Source organism: Acanthaster planci, linkage group LG09, assembly GCF_054643075.1.
Source record: "Acanthaster planci isolate LZ-2023a linkage group LG09, COTS_SCS, whole genome shotgun sequence".
In the NCBI taxonomy this organism is placed as follows: domain Eukaryota; kingdom Metazoa; phylum Echinodermata; class Asteroidea; order Valvatida; family Acanthasteridae; genus Acanthaster; species Acanthaster planci.
The window spans coordinates 15,305,438-15,324,969 of record NC_141785.1 but is presented as its reverse complement, the minus strand read 5'-3'; the positions used below and the strand labels follow the sequence as shown (position 1 = coordinate 15,324,969).

The following is a 19,532-nucleotide window of genomic DNA, read 5'->3' as shown; positions in this document are numbered from 1 at the left end:
ATCACTACTCAAGCGGACAGAAACAGATGAACCCAAAAAGAAATTCCATACCAATTTTGGAAGGAAAAACTTTGGAACCTCAAATTTCAAGTTGGCATCTTACGGTTACATTTTCTAACAGAGAATACAATGGACGGTGGAACTGGATTGCTGCACGCGCTGTCAGAGTTGGAGAGATTCCTCAAAACTGCCTGAAGACTTGAGCTTAAACTTATAACATTTCATCACATCTGTGTGAGGTCTCAGAAATGATCAAAAGCGAAGTTAAACCCAGCCTCAAATAGCATGTACATATAATACCAAAGAGGAAGAGGACACAGAAGGAGTTGGCAACTCAGGCACTTCAAAGTGTGCAATGATGGTCGCCACTGAGTCAGACAAATAATAAAAACATTCCAAAAATGCCTGATTACTGCCTGCATCTTAGCCGGACAAACGGGGCCAGTAATATCCTAGCAATACATATAATGTTTGCAATTAAACACAAATTATCGCTGTGACTAGGAAATATAGAGAGAAAAATCCCTGATATTAGACCTACTTTTGCCATCGTATATAAACTTTTTAAATTTTGATACACTGTTCCATTATCCATGCAAAGTTTGTAATTTTATTCTCCTCCCTCCAATACATCAGTGTTCAAAGACTTGGTACGAATTTGGCTAAGACTGGCCAACAAAATGTTCATTACTACTGGAAAGCTTAGTTCAATAAGAACAAAACGCGCTATTTCATCACAGGGAGTGATCATGAAATCTCATAAAATATGCTTTTGTAAAAATGCCAGAATAAAAATGATTCAACCAAAGCACATAATATTGTAAACAATGTGGCTATTTATTCCCAAAATAACTCCAGAAGAAAGAGCTCATTAAGGGCAATGACTGCACATATAGATTTAGGGCACACAGCATAATGCAAGCAACTGTGCAAGCATTGAATTTGATGTTGTCATGAGATCATACCAAGCACCAACAAAGGCATGAATATTCAGTTTCCTATACCTCAGTACACAAAGTTTTAAGGATGCAGATCACCAATGACAAATTGTGTGTAGCAAAATGACAAAATAACAGATGGTGCGTAGCAAGCTTTCGCTGCGCTCTGGCTATGGACATACCAGGCATGCCAGAAAGCGGTAATTGGCCAAACGTTACAGCCCGGGCAGTTCAAACTCCTTCTGTGTCCTTCCTCTATGGTCATATCAAGGATGAACAACTCAAAAACCAAAATCTTAGGGGAGCTCCAGGAGAAATGATGTACCTTTTAACCTGAAGATTAAACTGCATTCGTGTTTGGAATAGGCCTGCACAAATGACACAAATGCCCGGGTCCCTCCTTCAAACATTGCCCTGTGTGACACAAAACAGAGATTAAGAATATTACGACGAAAAAAAAAACTTCATCAAAATTTCAGGGGCCTGAAAAGCTATTAAAACAAATGAATGGATTTTTTGTTCGTAACTACAAAAAGCAAGACTTAGGTTACATGGCTCAGCTCAGACTCGGCAATGCCGACTTGGACAAGCAGTCTGAGGTTTTGAATGTAGTGCAATTCTCATTCAACTGTGACATCCTTACCTATCCTTCTGTGCTATCTTTCTCAGCCTCGGCAGGACGTCTATCTTCTCTACTTCCTCGTGAATGGGATATCTCTGAAGCGGAGTCTACAGACAACCAAATTCATGAAGTCATTTCTGAGATCGTCATGGAAAACCAGCACAAGCTACCTTCCAATATCATATCTACTGCACATTCAACATTACTCATGCAGTTATGAAAGGTTACTTTGGGTTGCCTATGAAAACTTAATTTCAGGCCAATAGAACTGTTTCAAAGTGTCTAGCAGGTTCAGTTCTTGCAGAATCCATTTCACACAAGCACAGCTTAGAGCCTGGTGGATCAAGAACCACAGCCAACATTAACTTGACTGGCACTGATGGAAGGTATGGTAGTTGATGATGGTTGGACAAGTCTACAATACCAGCGATTCAAATGCCGTGCCACACCAAGAGGATGGCATGGAGAAGCGGTTTTTTTGCGTTGCACTGTGGGAAAAGGGCTGACAAAAGTTCTTTGTGCCGGCAGAGCTGTGCACGGGGACCTTAAAATTGTTTTGGAGTTTTTCCTGAGTTGACGATTCAGAAGTGTACAGAGTATTGGTGTTAACTAACATTTAAAAAATGCTTTTAGAGAGGCACAGAATAACCCAATCAATCACAGCTTTCCTCAAATTGTCAACTGATATTCGCTTAAATGCAAATTGCGGCAAGTCAGCCATTTGTTTAAACCTCTCCATGACAAACTCTTCGTGGAGCACAGTATTATGAATCGTCTGTATTCCAGTGCAGCCTACCAAGATTGGCTATGTGGCTGGTTGTCAGTAGGCTGTGCATATCGTAATGTTCAGGTAGAAGCCAGGAGTATGAGTTGCATGATGACCTTTTGGACTGGCAACATTCACACACTGCAATCTTCATGTAAACGCGCAAGCTACAGAGCTGGTCAGCCAACTGTTCCCTGTTCAGACACGCTATCTGCTCTGAGCGTGAACAAGTGAGGGCGCGCGCGCATTCATGTAGCAAAATCGGTGCCTGGCACAGGATGCACTACGTACATAGTACTGATTTCTGTCTGACGGTAGAGTCTTCGTGCATGCATGAGCCCAGATGAAAAATTTCTGCCAACTGTAGAGGATGCACTTCACCTTGGAGGGGGGAGGTGAGATTTACCTTTTGATTAAGCTGAATGAAGTCCACGTAGGCATCTTCCGTGGGCAGCAGAAAGACCAGAGCGTTACCGGTATTACCTATCCTGGCTGTCCTTCCACAGCGGTGGACAAAGGCACTGATGTCAACATTTTCAACAGGAGTCAAAAGATACATGTAGGTATTTTACTTCACCATCTTCATTTTTTCATCAGAAAAAACAAATATGCCATATTTTTTATCAGCAAAAACTTACATACCATAGCTGTATGTTCCAGTGGAGGTATTTAGAGACGTTTGTCTTTTTCATCAGCGGCTCTGAGTGCTGTTTACAGTTTCGGTTTGCTCCCATGAGATTGCTTTACATGAGAAATGTATTCTGGGAAACTGTTCTGTTAAATGTTCTTGTAAAAATGCATTCTGATCTACTTGGAGACAGCCCAGGAGTACAAAGGGCATTTGTTACGCATGCGTGTACTCATGATAGAGCAGTCCATTCTATTTGGACAAACATGTCAGGAACGCAGCTTTTTCAGACGGCAATCAACAGCTGTTGGTGGAAGTTTGCATCTGGGAGATCGGTCTGATGCAAAATTTCATTGACAGCCACTCACTGCGGCACCTGCTGCTACGCCTGATTAAAAAACTGGACAGCTGGCCGCAGAAATAATTTATATACCAACTTTGAACTATGTACCTTGCATTACTTGGTGGGTCATACTGCAGCACCCAATGGACCTCAGGAATGTCAACTCCTCTGGCCATGACGTCGGTACAAACAAGCACACCACTGGGAAATAGATGGGAAAATCAGTACAAGGATTAACAACCGGTTTCCACATTACTTATATCATGCTTGACGGTCAAAATACAACCAACCTATCAATATTGACAAATGTGCATCACTGTGCTACGATGAATTTGCATCACTTTGCTATGACAATCGGGCACATCATCTTCCCACCTGTTGAGCTTCCTGAACTCTGAGAAGACAGCATTCCGCCTCCGCTTCATCTTCCCATGCAGGGAGAGCACCGTCGTCTTCTTCAGGATCTCTCTCAGTGCCTTGGAGAAGTAGTCCACACAGTGACAGGTGCTGAAGAAAATCATGTGCTTCTCCTCCTGCGAGAACCAATCAAGAAATGCAGTGGACTTCTAAACGTTGGCGAGACGACTTGTAAGACAGTTGGCGCAACACTACCATGAATTGAATAGGGCGAACTTTGAACTTTTAAGGAGAGATTACGCATGAAAGTGAGTAATCTATATTCTGACAAAATACCAGCTTCCTTATTTTGTCTCATAGACTGATTGATGCCACTGTGGTGGCCTTTCCGAGGAAATTTCATAAGGATACCACAAGCTTATCCAAAATCCACTCAGCGATAACCAAAGGTTTTTACAGTAGTGGAACTCGAACAATATCAGATCCTTCAAAAATCCACTGGTAGGTTTCTAACAGATAGAGGAAGGTGGAACCACACCACTGTGCATTAAAGATAGGACTTTATTCCTGACAAAATAGGTGGAGATATGGTGCCAAGAACACTGTAGGATTTGGGTAGCCTTTTATCATGCATACAACTTGTCTGAATAAATCATCAATATTGAGAACCAAATTCACTCCATAATGCTGACAACATTTCATTGACTCTCTGCTGCTTCTCTCTTTGGCCTCATGAGTCACACAAGAAAACTTACCCTGTGTTTCCGTAGGAACGCTATCAACAAATTGAATTTCTCGTCGCTCTCACATATCTGCAATGACGGAAAGGCACACTGATAAAACACAAGGCAAATGAGCACTCCATGCTTTCAATTCATTACCCATTGCCCAAATGATTTTCAATTTGGGAGGGGGGTTGCATGCCTTCATTCCAGATTGCATGTAGGATTATTATCCAGATAACGGCTTGCGCAGTTTCTCCTTTTCAAACAGAACCAAGAACTGGCCATTTGACAAAGAAAATGTTTTCACTCCATCAAAGTCATCAAGAAATTCAACTTGAAATAATTTTGCAATTTTGCAAAAAGGAATCAATCTCAATCTATACCTCATAGATGCCAAGAGACATCTACTTTTGACAGAACACGGCACTTACCAGATAGTAATTTTTCAATGTCATGGGTGTTTTTTGTATGACCTACAAAAGATACAAAACAGCTGTTAGTTCCGGCATTAAACTGAGAGCAAAAAGTAGTATCCTCAACTTGAGTGAGTTCTCTATGGGCTAAGTTTTCATATCTGAAATTTTACATGAAGAGATTTAAGAATCACATTACGAATTTCACGATCTTTAATCCTACCCGTTCTGAATCCAACAAGCATATGCATGATTTCAATGGTCCCTAGGGGTTAGGGTTAATTCACTGGTACTACCTGGCCCACCTAGTCAAAATTCAAACTGTGATGACAGAGTCAGAGTAGACTGGTGCCTGGATGCAGTGTTTCAAACAAGTGCATGCAAAAGTGTTGGAAACAAGACCTGATATAAACGCAGCCACATGTCTTGAGGAATTTCATTTAAGACTTTTCAAAGCAAAATTTCACTGCCTTACTTACAAAGGCTTAACAATCTCAGGGAGTCTCAAAGAGATGCGAATCTGACTCACATTGGCCGATGTCTTTTTCTCCTTCACTGTGATGCGCACTGGATTTCTCAGACCAGCCCGGATCAACGCTTCAACCTCATCAGTCTGCGTTGCCGAGAAAAGACCTGTCCGTCGCTGCTTGGGTAGGTAGCTCAGAATCATATTAATACTGAATGAAAAAGTAAATTTCAAAATATGGACAAACTAAAGCCTCCTTTCTAACTCAAAACATGGAACACACAGACAGTGGGGCTCAACCCACACAGACAATCAATACTTAAGTTCTTGAGCAAGCCACTTAACCAGAAGCAGAGTTAAATGTGTCCTTGTTCACCTGCTACTGAGGGTTTTGCATGGCTGCCATCTTCAAGGCAAGTGTTTGTGTTCCACAAGATATACACACAGGAGGTTTCCTAGTTGAGCAATTGCACTGCCCCGAAAGATGGCTACCATGCAAAGCCTGTACTACCAATAAAGGAACTTGCGGAGAACGCTGTGACACTGAGTAAAAGTACTTGTTTAAAATGCTTGTGACATATTCAACTACACAGGGGTGGGGAAAACGACCAGACACATTCACACACCTTGTTTTAAAGCCCATGTCCAGAAGCCTATCAGCCTCATCCAGTACAAGAACCTCCAGGGATCTGACCATTGCTGGAAGATTCAGCCCAAAGTCCTTGCGCTGGAAGAGATCCTCTAAGCGACCAGGGGTGGCGACAATAATGTTGACCCTATGGTGGAAAGAAAAAAAACACACAATAACTAAGTTGGAAAGACATGCACGTACTCATAAAGTGCTTTCTGGTACTGAGACACTCTCAGTCCATTTTACATCATATAATCCTTGCTTATTGGGGCTAAAAACAACCTTACAAACCATCTTGATTCACTGGACAACCATCGGTGCAACCATTTCAGGTGATGTCGGTTTAATCAAGCACAATAACCCTTGATGCCTCTTGGGATGGACAGCTACGCAAGTGAGGGTAAAGTGACTCCCCCCCAGCACAGCATTCAAACCTCCACTGTAAGAATCCCAAATCCTGTCTGTGGATACATACAAACTGTGCAGGGGTCCTGGAGGCAATCAAGAACCGAACTCCATGACGGGATTCACAGTAACAAAGCAAATTGACAATAGCAGTGACAGTGCTTACAGAGTGTTTCCATTATATCAACCACCTCATAGCACTGGTGTCTGTGCAAACTATAAATCAGCCACAAGATTCAGGAAAATTCTGGAGGATTGGGGAAGGTAGAACCCAGTCACTATCACTTTGTATGGCACTTGACACTCTTGTCAAAAACACTTTGTAAAGTCAATGAAGAGGGCGAGGTTTGGGGGGCGGGGGAGGGGGGGACAAGATAATATGGCTTAAGCCAGAATAGATTGACGACTGACAGAATTAAGGTAATCTTAAAATGACAACTCATCCACTGAGATCGGAATTCGATATCCTATAGCAAAATCTAGTTCACGTGATCTCTGACCTTTGTCTTAGATGCCAAATGTTTTTGAGTTTTTTTTCCGTCTTCTGGATTTGTTGTGTCATTTACTCTACAAATAAGTGTTTTACTGACAGACTGTGTCTGCCAGACTGTAACAGCGAACAATGGATATTCAGCAGATATTCTGCATATGACTTAGGTGAGCTAACCTACATTAACCCTAACCCCCTAGGGTGTATGTAAAATCATATTGAAATTGGCCAATTTGGGACTGTTAGGGTTAACCCTCCTTTGGTTTTACAGCACAAATGCCCACAGTCACTGGTGAGCATGCAGTTTCTATATGAACTCAAACATGCACAGGTTCAGTGTGTACACAGTAGATTGCCAGCACAAAATGACCCAGGGTCTTTTGTGCAGTCCTCTTCACTGCATTTGGTTTACTGCACAATTATGCACATGAAACAGTGAAGCACAGTTGTTGGGCAGCACAAAAGTGCAATCTGATATTCCTGTGAGGGACTGTTGGTGCAGTGCACAACACAACACAGCTGTGCTTCTTTGAGGTGTTTACCAACTGACCCAAAGAATGACTTCAGCATAGGAGGGTTAATCACTGCACTTTTTTGACTGTTGTATGGATTTTTCCCAGACTGCATAATTTAATACTACATGCGTCTTGTACTGGTGTACATGTAAATTGCATTTTTTAAATTGTTTTCTCATGCAGACTCTGAAATTTCCGTTTTCAAATCATCAATTAATAAAGAATACTTGACTCTTTTGACTTTCTCTCTTGTAAAATTAAAATACACAGAAAGTGTCACTGGGATCCAGGAGAGTGGTGAAGCCGCAAGGATTTTTAAACACACTCCAAGCACAAATGCCTATGGAGTGACTGGACTGGAGCTGAATATGCCTCTTCAGACCAGGTGACCTTCTTTCAGAAACAGCCACGGTTTGGATAAAAAGTTCCCCATCTCACCCTTTGTCCTGTATCTGCTTGATGTCGTTGGCGAGGTTGCTGCCACCAATTACCAACTGCTGGGTTAACTGGGGCAGGAAGGTGGTAAAATCTGACAGGACTTCATCGATCTGTAGGGCCAACTCCCTGGTAGGGGTTAAAATGATTGCGCCAACCTGGACAAAAATAGTTACAAATCCAAATTACTAAACCCTACTCTTTCGAGTATCTAATTTAAGGTTGGGAATTTACGTTTAATTTGAAAAACGTTCAGACGCCCGGCGCAATGTACATACAGTACATGTTCGTTCTCAACTGGGTCCAGTACCTGTGGGGTGCATTCCACCAAATGGTTGTATTTTTCTGTGTGTGAGCTCATTAATATTTGGTGATCTCACGGGGATTTTACAACAAGACATGCCATAATCAGGAGGGATCATAGAAATATTTCGATAAATCCCAAATTTGGGACTGATAATTTCCAGTTCAGGGTATTTCTTTCATAAGCGGCGGAGGTTACATTCAGAGCTGAGCGCATAGTTTTACTACTATTTTGGAAGTATCTTTGGGGAAAGGCAAATAAAAATAATTTTTGTGGCTAACCCCCATAAAATTGAAACGAAAAATGATATTCTGGCCACAATCCTGAATTTCCAGTGAACTTAAAATGGAGGCCAACCTCTTTCCAAGAGTCAACAGGCAGCACTATTTCGATCTGATTTTGCAATGTTTTCTACGGGTGCGTATTTGGTGTAGTGCAACCCGTAGCGTGTGAACCAAACACGAAATCACAACCGTGACATCGCTAGTGTCACAACTACCAATGACCAATCAGAGAAATCAGTACTGCACATTCATAGTAACGTAATGCGTGTACACACTCGGTACGTCATAGGCGTGGGATGCGTATTCATGACTTCCATGTACCTCTACGATGCAATGCATGAAAGCATATGCTGATTTAGATCTTGTTAGCAGAACCAACGTCAAGTCATGGCGTTGTCGAGTCGCACCGGCCACACGTAGCACGTCATATGCGTGATCGCGCCGCAAAGGCGTTGCGGAACAGAAGTTTCAGACGATTTACCGCCGCCGCATTCGTAGACTTCAGTATTACTTCTGCTGGGCTGGTGCCAAGGCCCGAACTATTCTTGGTTGTAGAAGGTTCTATTTTATTTTGTTTAAAAACCAGCAGCAGCTAGAGGGCGTCCATCACAATCAACTATTTCACCGCTTATTTCAGAATGTTGTTTTATTAGACCGCCAGACTACCCAGACGAGGGCTTTCGCTAGACCGCCGCGGTTTTTACTTGAATTTGGCTAGCGGACCAGCGTAAAGGTTGAACCCTGCTTTATGCTTTAAAGCCCTTCAGTTATATATAGGTACTGTTCTCTCTAGGACCCCTGGGAGAAAAGGCAATGAATAAATGTTCAGTTTCAGAGGTGGGAGGATAACTCTTCATAAATATTCTCGGGAAAAGATACGGTGGCCATCCTGGGGGAACCTTTGAACTTCAAGCTTTTAATCCCTGAAAAACTTTTCAGTCACCTCTCTTTTCTTTAGCGGTGTTTCTCTCCTCAGTAGGATCTCCAAGATGGGAATGACAAAGGCCAATGTCTTGCCACTCCCAGTCACCTGTGACAAAAATGTTTGAGAATGTAATTTTCTTGAAGTTGTCAGCAGCGACAACTGAAAGACTGTTGCTTCCGAACGAAGTAATTTCTTTACTCTGTTGATATAAAATGTTAACAGTTTCCTGATGAACAAAGTACTTATTATAAAACTTTCTTTGTGATACCCACATCCTATCAATCTTGAAAATGCCAGTTAAACCCAGCAAATGCAGCGGTCGAGTGGCAGTGCAGTTAAGTATACTAGTGAGCAGGTCGGGGGGTCACACCCAACCCAAGAAAGCTTGTCAACTTTTTTGTAAGCCCTCGGCTAACATTGAGTATACAGTGTTTCCAAATATACGTCAGTTAATGGCAAAACAAACAATATGAAATTTAAAATCTGATGGCATCTGACACAGACATTGACTTTAACAAGAACCGCAGATGGGTCAGTCTTAAGTGGGTCAGTCTGAAGTGGGTCAGGGACTCTGTGAAGTGAATGTACTCACTGCTTCTGCTGCAACATCCTTATTGTTCATGAAGAGAGGAATCGCAGCTGCCTGAAACCAAAACAATTTCAAACCCTGTAAAAGTGTAGTCGAGCCTGCTGTCTGAATCTTAATGTTACATTTAATACGCTTCTTTTGTAATGCAACCCTATGACAATGTTGACCGAATTTGTAAAAAATGGGATGGCCAAGTCCCTTCAATAAAGGGGGTTCTCAAAATCTTGCCCCAAGTCAGATGCTGCTACATGCAAAGACATGTTTACAGACTGCATGATCAATTTCATAGAAAGAGTTCCCTACACAGACATCACTTGGCACCCTGCGCACAAGTCCTATGAGCCTGGTCTGAAAAATTCTACGTGTTTTCTGAGTAAATACTTTAATATTTTCACTGCTAAATTTGACTTTTTAGGACATGTTGTTACTTTCTGATGGCTTAAACGACTGTACAGGAAAATAAGTGATATCCGTATATGGGACTCTTACCAATTTCATGATTAGGCCTAGAGACTAAAGTTTCTAGACATAAAAATTACATGTATGTTACATTTTATCTTCTACATAAATTCCAATTTAATTGGGTCCGGGTTTGATTCCCAGCTAAGTCCAGATGCGGATTGGGGTTTCAGTCCCTACTTGATTCTGCGGGTTCTACCCAGAATATTCCTCTGGGGTTTTCCTCCCACCTCTAAAGACTGTAACTGCTTTTCATTTCAATGTGCATGAGTCTTCAAATATATGAAGTTAGCGCATCTCTCGGAAGAAGAAGAGCATGGATCAGATCACACTTAGACCAACCTGACCATGTACTGTAAAGTTAGTGTTACTCAAAACACGACATGCATGAACGTGATAAGAAAAAAACAATGTGAAGTTAGTTCATCATCCAACATTCAATGTCGAACAAGTAAAGGTTTGATATTCCAACGCTCAATAATTAACCTTTTTACTTTCAGATAAAGAGACACACGCACATAAAAACCCTGTGCCACCACCTGCAGCCCATTTACATTGTACAAGCCATTTCACAATGACGTACACACACACACACAACTCTCTTCCACAGGTGCAACCCTGAACATGGGGTTTTTCGGGGTCAAATAAGCCCAGAAATAAGCCTTATAGTAGAAAGCCATTGTGGGAAGGAAAAGGGGGCGATGTTTGCTCCCTTTTCCTTCTCACAATGCCTGTCTACCTTTGTGCACAATCACCCAGCGGTAATAAGGCTTACGTAGGCGACAATATTTTCGGCAATATAATTATTTGTGGGAATAATTGCGCTCTGCATACGTTGTACCATACAAAACTGGTACCCCGTCACATCTTGCATGACAGACGAACAACGAACCGGTGAAATTAAATTTGAATAACATTAGTATGCATGTGTGTACCATGCTCCACATGCATACTAGCAAAGTGCGCACGCAACTTATACTAAGCACTACTGTGACAACATGAATTATGTATCTACGGAACCTGTCTAGTGCCTTGATTTCTGACGCACGAAACGCTGCCTTCGTTTTTCAAAATGGCGCCGCCCGTGGTCAGCATTTAATAATACAGGCCAGGTTTTCAAGGCGCCATACATCGGAAAATTTACAATTTTGGAAAGCTTTAGGGTGCTGGTATTAAAGTCCAAACTTTGAGAACTAAGCCGGTGTAAGTAAAATTGTCGAGTCATGCTTATTTCGGAAGATATTAGGATTCAAAGTTTGTGATATTCCTGCAGTTTGGATTTCAGGCATTTAAGACATGCCTAGCCTTGAAGTAGGGCTGTGGTGGCGACGGATAAGAGACAGATTGTAAGCTATCTCCGACCTGGCTTATTACTAAGGCCTAGTAGTTGAATTCCAGTTTCTCAGAAGTCAGATATTGAGAAACCTGTTACCTGTACAGGTGTCATGTGATCAAAGCCCATCTGCTGAAGAGATTTATGAGTTGTTTTGCTGAGAGAAACGGGAAGACTTTCCCAGTGGCCTTCCATCGTCGCAACGGGTCGCGACACAAATACACGTGCATCATCAGTAGTTCCAGCAGACCAGCTAGCACTGTATTTAAAAATGGAAGACGTCTGGAGACTACGTGAGAAACGGGAACCGACTCGAAACGCACACAAAGAAGGCCCTCTTGCGACTGAAGTGCGCTCAGTTACCAGGGTTAATGGACCAGCTTAGATCAGAAGGCAGTACCTGTGAGTGTGATGAAGTTAGAGCATTTTCTGAAGATAAGAAGTGACAAATTCCGGAGAATTTGAGAAAAAATGGCACCGATGTTTATGCCCGCTCATACTTTTTACTGCCATGCCAATTCATGTGCAGTAATTGAATGAATTTGTGAAGTAAATCGTTGTCCTGAGTGTACCTGGTTGATGCTGCAAGCAGAAAATTTTGCTAATACATTATGTATATGCGGTAGGCTGGATTTTGGTAGTTTTATGGTGTCGAAATCTTGAACACAAAAGTGGATCTCAGTGGGGTCTATCCGGAACCAGGAATCATGTACATGTTGCCCATCAAGATTGTGGGTTTTGGGAAATTGGGGATTTCGTTTTGAAAACATTAATTGCCCAACTTTTTTCATCCATAAAGAATCCCCCCCCCCGACAAATGACGTCTCTCTTCCCCTCGCCTGCCTGATACGCCACTGTCTACAAAGCAGGCCATGACGTCTATAAGGCAGGCCATGACTAACCATCACTCGTCTACAGTGTCTCATCTTGTCACATGTCCATCTGTTCTGTGTACGAGCAAGAATAATTTCGGCCGAGCAGTTTTTGCTTGTAGAAAACCTCCGCATTTTTTCTTGTACATGAATCTCCGAACCTGTTGAATAAATCTGAGTATTTCTTTCCATAATAATGGGTAGAGTGAACATAATGGACCAAGATACATGGACAACCGAGGGGCGCATCAGTTAGGAACATTTTATTTGGAGCAGTTAAATGAAACTATGACCCTACCGTTAACCTTAACTGGGATAGGATAAACAGACATTTCAATCCTAGAGAAAGCCCTCATATCTAGGATTGAAACGTGTCTATCCTATCCAAGTTAAGGTTAAAGGTCCTGACTTTTCTTAGTTTTTTCGCTATCCGGTTCGCAAGTGACTTCATCACAAAGGCAGACCCACCACGATTTGCACAATTGCCGAAGTTGCGCGTTAACTTCCGGTTCAACGTTCCATGTAAACCCTATGTGCTGTTCACGTGTGCAGTGGGCGTGGTTTAAACTACAGTGACGTCACACTTAAGAACTGGATCCATGATTGTAACAGTCCTGCGTGCAGATAATGACCTTTGATGATTATTTACAAACATATAGGAAATAAACTGGCTTGGATAAAAAAAAAATCAGTGATAAATCCCATAAATTTGTCCGAGATGGACTTGGAGATACTTCTGTGACAACTAGGGTAATATACCTAGACCTCCCCCCCCTTCTTGTATTAATTACATGTACATTGCACACATGCTTAAAATCTTAATGGTTCTGTCTTTTACCGGAAAAAGCAAAGTTTACAACCATGTCGGTGCTGGAGTGTATACGTTATACATGTGAATTCAAATTTCGAATGCCTAAATCAAGCCGTGACAGAGCTTAAACATACCTCACGGGTCTCGTTGAATAATGCATAATTATGGTTCAACCAAAGGCAAACAGGAAGACTCAGCAGGCCCGTTTGTTTCTTAGGGATCTGAATCTTGGAGAGTAGTCCACAGATTTGAAATGATATCAACAGTCCTTTAGTACTAACCAAGTTTAAGCACATTTGACGCGGAGCACGCGCAATGATTTAGTCTAGTGAGTTGGATTAGTGTGTGGTCTTTGCGTGCACAAGTTTCCTCAATGCTAGTTTTTAATCATTCCTGAATCTTCTCATACTTTTCAAACACCCTGGAGTGTTTGGGTTAACAGTAAATGAGTATCTATTGACATACCGTGACTATTCCCTGTATATTCTTTTGGAGCTGTTCGAGGAAAATAAGACCTGCTTGTTAAAACGAGCCAGTTCGCCATTCCAACAGCACATGGCCAAAATGAAGCTCCTCCGGACCAGCTACAGTCCATCCTATCAGCACAGCCACATGCCGACTTGCGCACAGGATTTGTTCCTGAATGACCTTGGTTTTTTTAAATGAACTGGCTTATTATGTGGAAATGGCCCTTTCGGCCCATTTGTGTACAGTACTGTACCTGTCACATATTACGTTATTTGGGCAAAAATACAAATAACAAGGACAAATCAGACCACACCACATGAATCAACACCTTCAATTTTATGTACTTGAAACCACATAATGATTTTATTTTCATGTTTCTGCCACATTTGTAAGCATGCGTGGATAGTTTTACAGTTTTTTTTCAACTCTGATCACTTAAGTTAAAAAAATGTATCTATCTAGGATCTCTGCATCGGCCGTGCGGCTTGCAAGGAGACATATGGAAAGCCATCTGAAAAACAAAGGGCCAAAGTGATATTGAGGTTTTTAAAAAGAGCTCCGTTTCAGGCGAGCGTCCCATGAACAGGCGTGTACCGGATGTGGTGCACAGCTTTGAGTTTGGCGTTGTGCCGTGTGAGTGAAATGGTGCCATGACCAATGTTGTTAAGTCCCTAAGCAGCCTGATGTAGCAGTGATCGGGGTCTGGGGGGGTCTAGTCAAATAGACCAAAGCCCATGTCATCATCCGACTCTTCTTCCTCCTCTTCTTTCTTGGCCTCCTCCTCTTTCTGCTCACTGGCTGCTCCTGCTCCTTCCCCACCTCCTCCAGCCCCAGCGGCGGCTGCCACGCCCCCTGTGGGCACAGAGGCCAGCATGGTTTGGCCTGGGAATCACAGAAGTGAGTCAACAAAAAACACCAATTCTAAATATATCGAGGATACTGTTTATCAAATGCTTTTAAACACTTAAAAATTAACAAATTTAGACCTTGGTCACCTTATTTTTCGCACATAGTTTGTGCCCCTTAGATAGGAACAAACTTTTCTAGCTGGACAGTTAACATTTGTGTTCTCAGTGAAACAAAAAAGATAATCATGGCTTCTCAGCCGAAAGATGGTGTTGTAATTGGATCATCACAGAACACGACTAGTTTCAATGTCATTAGTCCAGAGTTAAATAGCTTTCAGTAATTCTGTGGAAAGCAGCTAGCCTGAAAGGTCCTAGATATGAATTCTTATGAATATATGAACTCCTTTTAAACAGCTGTAACAATGAAGTTTCCTCACAAAGTGACATCACATTTTTGCTCATAAATAACACGTATATGCAAATTTGAATTACCATAAAAATAAAACAGGAGGCAAAATGCCCTTTTTGACTGAAAACGTGACAATTGAAAATAAAGTTGAAAGGGGTTTTAAGGAGCGTTTACAAGGTTTGTATTTGAAAAGAAAAATTCTTAGAAAAATGAACTATTTTGAAGATTTGATACTCCGCCTACAGGGCAATCATTTGCCACAGTTTTAAGTTCCAAGTTAGACCTTGCTGAACTACTAGTAATAGAGTTTCTCTGGCAAGGTTTGATGTTGCCAATTCCGGTCTGATTGTACTTTATGCAAGACTCATTTGACCTCAATTTCCAAACATTCTGCCAACATACGAGGACAGTCTGAAATTTCGGACCGACAATTCACTACACTTCTGTTGGACAGCTGCAAATCAACAGTTCAACAAGGCTAAACACACAGGCTGGAAGACTTCTAGGGGCCAGCCAGTACAAATACATGAAATAATCCCACCCAAATTTTAAGTGAGGAAATCTCGGATTCAGTACCTTGGGCGATGACGTCCTCGATGTTCTTGCCCGACAGTTGCTCGATAACCCTGTTCAGGGGTTCATCCTCAACTCCCACGGCCACAGTCTCCAGGATCTTCTTGATGTCATTGGCGGAGGGGGATTCATTGCCGCCCAAGACGGCCAGCAGGTAAGCGGCCACGTAACGCATTCTGATGGAGTTTCAGAAAAGTATGTCACCAACAGGCACATAAAACATGTAAAAAATCTGTGCAGCTCTGGCAGGGTTTGGGTTGCAGTATTACTCAATAACTTAATTATTCAGTTACATTTCTTTGGTTAATCTCCTTTTGCCGCAACGGTCACGGCCAGTCAAAAGTTCCTTCTGCTTCTCCCTCTACAGTGCACAGACATTAAATGTCATTGGCAACTGATGACTGATTGGGCAACTTGGTGCTGATTGTATCTTTGCATAGGAGGGTTCATCAAAACCACTGTGACAATATGGGTCGGCATGCAGAAGGCTAAGAAATCCTAACATAAAAATCTCTCAGAGACCCAAAGTCAGTATACATGTACACATACACAAAAATACAGCCGTCCTATTAACTGATATTAATTGAAACTGTGATAAAAAAAAAGAACGATCACTTTATATAAAATTATGACTCGACCAATTCGGACGCAGGAGAGGCGGAGACGCTGCGTTGTCAAGTTAGCTGTTTACGCATGTCTAAAATGTTGAGAAATATGTTCTTCCGGGGGTGATGATATTTTGCAAAGAAACAGTTGTAAAGATGTGCTTGGATTGCCGAGGGATGAGAGGTAAGGGTGGTAGAAAAAACCTCACTTTTTGACAGTGACATTAGGCAGGTCAAATGGGTTATCAATATTTTCAGCCGACTCAGCACGCACACGGCACCCACACACACACCAAAGGCTGTTGTGAAAATGAGGGTGTACGTCCGAGCAGCTTTGTCAAAACATAAAGCATGTAAAATGCCATAGAAATACACAGAAAAATTCTTTACAACCTCCTCTTTACTGTCCTGTTTTTAATTAGAATAAAGAAGGTAGGACGATTTAAAAACAAACTTTTTGTCAGAACCGCTCTGCGTGACGCGCAACATCGCGCATTGGAATGGTGTCGAAGCAAGCTGTTCCCCCATAATCATACTCTTTGGACGATTCCATTGTGTTCCATGTGACCTATGATCCTGGAAAGGCTATTTTCAAAACCTTAAAACCACAGCAAACGCACCACGACTTCCAAATTTTCCAAAATGGCGACGCAAAGTGGTAAACACCGATCAGGTAAACCATCCATGTTTTCTTACAAAATGTGGCACAATTAGGCATTTTGAATGTTGAAAGTTAAAATAGATGTGTTGATCGTCAGAATGATGTATGGATTGCCAAATTATGTTGAGAGAAACACTTCGAGACACCGCGCTGAAATCAGGCATTTTTTCATTTCATTCAGAACCGCCGGTTGCCGCTATCAAAGACGTGTTTGAGCGCAACGTTGAACAGCTTTCTGGGACGGAAGAGTTGGCTTCATTATTGACCAATCGCATCATTCAGATGGAAAATTACTTGAATGCAAAGGAATGGACTTAAGAAAGGCAACTCAAGAGGTTACCCAGGAGTTGGTGGAAGCAAGTGACAAAAAGTTTATTGGACAGTATACATTTTTATAGCCGACACTTTTTCAACTTTTTTGTTTTTCCTGTTGATGGTTTTTCATAAACTCCAATTTTTGCCATATGCTCATGTAGAATTGGAAGCTGTGACAGACCTCATTTCCATTGATCGATAGTGTGTGCCAAGTCCCCTTTAAGATAAGCCAAAATTTGAAGTGTACAGTGCCAAAATATTTGTAAATTTTTAATTGGAAAAAACACAAAATTTATTCATTCATTTGTCATTTTGGGCTTTTTTTTAAATGGCTGAAAAACGCAATTAATTTGGATTAGTTTTTTCATCATCAACTCTAGAACGAAAAGTTGTACTTCAAAAATTCTTTCTGTTCTGTGTTAATTTCATTAAGATGCTTCACAAAAGCTGCAATTTAATCATGTTACAGAAACTTCAAAATTTTAGTGACATGCCTAATAGGCCTAGGTTAAATTCTACAAAATACACTTAAACCCTGATGTTCGATATAAGTAGAAGTTTATTATGAAGGTCTTTAGGGGTAAATAGCGCAAACCGAGGTTTCCTCAGGCACAACTTCCTGACCCTGGGAGACCATTTTTTCAAAGCCCCATAGGCTAGCATTACGACACCATGTAAACAGTGTTGGCTCTAAGTTACACGAAATAGTGACTTAGAGTTCTCGAAGTAGTCATCATGGTCATGTAATGATGTACCATGTGAACTTATTTATCTCTCTTAAAGCCATATCTCCCTGTGGGAACTTACTTAACCTTAACAGTTCTGCATAAAATTTGGCTTGCAGTTCTCAGTACTACCAAATACTAAGCAGTAGTCCGAGCCTGAAGGACCTAGCACTACAAATTACTACTTCTGGCTAGGTTACTTCCATTGTTACTTGTAAGTTGTACAGAGAATAATAAAGCCATGCATTCATAGTGCCACATTACTGTATGGTAGATTGTCTTATCTATTGTATTTAATGGCTTCAGAGAACAATCAGGTCATGTCCTCTTACAAGCGACAGCACTGAATACTACATTTCACTACTAAGTAGTACTTTGTAGTAGGGCCGTTAGCGTTAAGTAGGCCTAGGGCATGTTGTAGGGCCTACGAATTTTCGGGCGTCTCCCGCCCCTTGTCAGGTGCGAATGCTAGAATGTGTTGTTGTTCTTACTTAAGTAAGTTCCCACAGGGAGATATGGCTTTGAGAGAGATAAATAAGTTGTTAGGAGAATCCCTGTACAAGGTCAGGAACATCATAAAGTATATCGGGTGTCGGTCACTTCGCCCCATTTCCACTTCACCCCTTACCACTTCGCCCCATTTCCACTTCCTCCCATTCCACTTCGCCGTTTGAAGAGGATGAGAAATACATGTAACCTCAATGCTAGTCCAACCATATGCATTAATTCACCATAATGGACAACGCAGGTGACATTAATTTAATACCGTAGAGTTTTCTATAAAAAACTACATGTCATTTCATGTCGTTTGTGGAACTCCTCCACCATTTTTTGAAGAGGCTTATTACACACTCAAAACAGACGGCAAAGTCATGAAAGTGGAAATGCGGCGAAGTGGGGAAGGGGCAAAGTGTAGATGGGGTGAAGTGGGAATGGGGCGAAGTGGAAATGAGGGGCGATGTGGGGATGGGGCGAAGTGGTTGGGCATGTTAGGGATGATGTGGAAATGGGGTGAAGTGACTGTAAACCGCTGTACCGATGTAGGCCCTACCATGGAGGAATATGTGTTTTATTCCTCCATGGCCCTACCATCTGACCATGGAGGTAGAATGTGATTCTACCTCCATGATCTGACCATGTGTTCTGTGTCAGTGTGTGCAAATTCCGCATGGCTGGAGAATAAAGCTGCTGGTGCGGTTCCCTTTTTCACAAAAAAAATGCCCTGAACAAACACACTAGCATGACCAGCGGGCCAATTCAAGGCACCTGACTAAAAAGAGTTCGGCTTCACGCAGGGCTAGATCATGTCGATGTTCGAGTAGGCTTAAAACAAAAATGTTAGCATTCGAACTATCCGTTAAAAGATGGCATATCATTAAGGAGTATATAATGATAACTTCGGGGTCAAGATTATCATGCCTGAAGAACAAAAACCGTAGCTAGTTTGGAACCTACTTACTTTAAGTCTTTTCTAGACACGAAACGGAGTGCTCGCTTTCCTCGCAATGCGTGAATTACCGAAAGGCAGAGGTCATGCTGTCAGGTCAACACCGGGTTTCACAAAAGCTTTTCACGGGGCTTAAAGGAACACACCGTACCAAACTTTGTTCCATAAAT

General features: G+C 41.8%; 2 protein-coding genes across 3 annotated transcripts in view; both read right to left on the bottom strand.

Moving 5' to 3' along the window:
- Window positions 1–11,882, bottom strand: part of LOC147798198 (ATP-dependent RNA helicase DDX55-like) — a 29,630-nt gene extending 17,748 nt beyond the window's left edge. For both annotated transcript variants that reach the window (XM_087141241.1, XM_087141242.1), the window contains exons 1-13: window positions 11,728–11,882; window positions 9,840–9,890; window positions 9,266–9,352; window positions 7,738–7,892; window positions 5,885–6,034; window positions 5,322–5,469; window positions 4,811–4,852; window positions 4,410–4,466; window positions 3,673–3,830; window positions 3,406–3,498; window positions 2,733–2,847; window positions 1,582–1,667; window positions 1,264–1,352 (exon numbers count right to left, since the gene is read on the bottom strand). In XM_087141241.1, coding sequence (XP_086997367.1) covers window positions 1,264–1,352; window positions 1,582–1,667; window positions 2,733–2,847; window positions 3,406–3,498; window positions 3,673–3,830; window positions 4,410–4,466; window positions 4,811–4,852; window positions 5,322–5,469; window positions 5,885–6,034; window positions 7,738–7,892; window positions 9,266–9,352; window positions 9,840–9,890; window positions 11,728–11,823 — 1,327 coding nt within the window. In that variant the 5' untranslated portion in view covers window positions 11,824–11,882. The remainder of the gene's footprint in view (window positions 1–1,263; window positions 1,353–1,581; window positions 1,668–2,732; window positions 2,848–3,405; window positions 3,499–3,672; window positions 3,831–4,409; window positions 4,467–4,810; window positions 4,853–5,321; window positions 5,470–5,884; window positions 6,035–7,737; window positions 7,893–9,265; window positions 9,353–9,839; window positions 9,891–11,727) is intronic.
- Window positions 11,883–14,113: 2,231 nt separating this feature from the next.
- On the bottom strand, window positions 14,114–19,532 carry LOC110982259 (large ribosomal subunit protein P2-like). Its single transcript, XM_022240556.2, has 3 exons — window positions 19,375–19,532; window positions 15,613–15,785; window positions 14,114–14,661 (listed from the first exon to the last, which is right to left on the bottom strand). The coding sequence occupies exons 2-3, from the start codon at window positions 15,782–15,784 to the stop codon at window positions 14,492–14,494; spliced, it is 342 nt and encodes a 113-aa protein (XP_022096248.2). The 5' UTR covers window position 15,785; window positions 19,375–19,532; the 3' UTR covers window positions 14,114–14,491.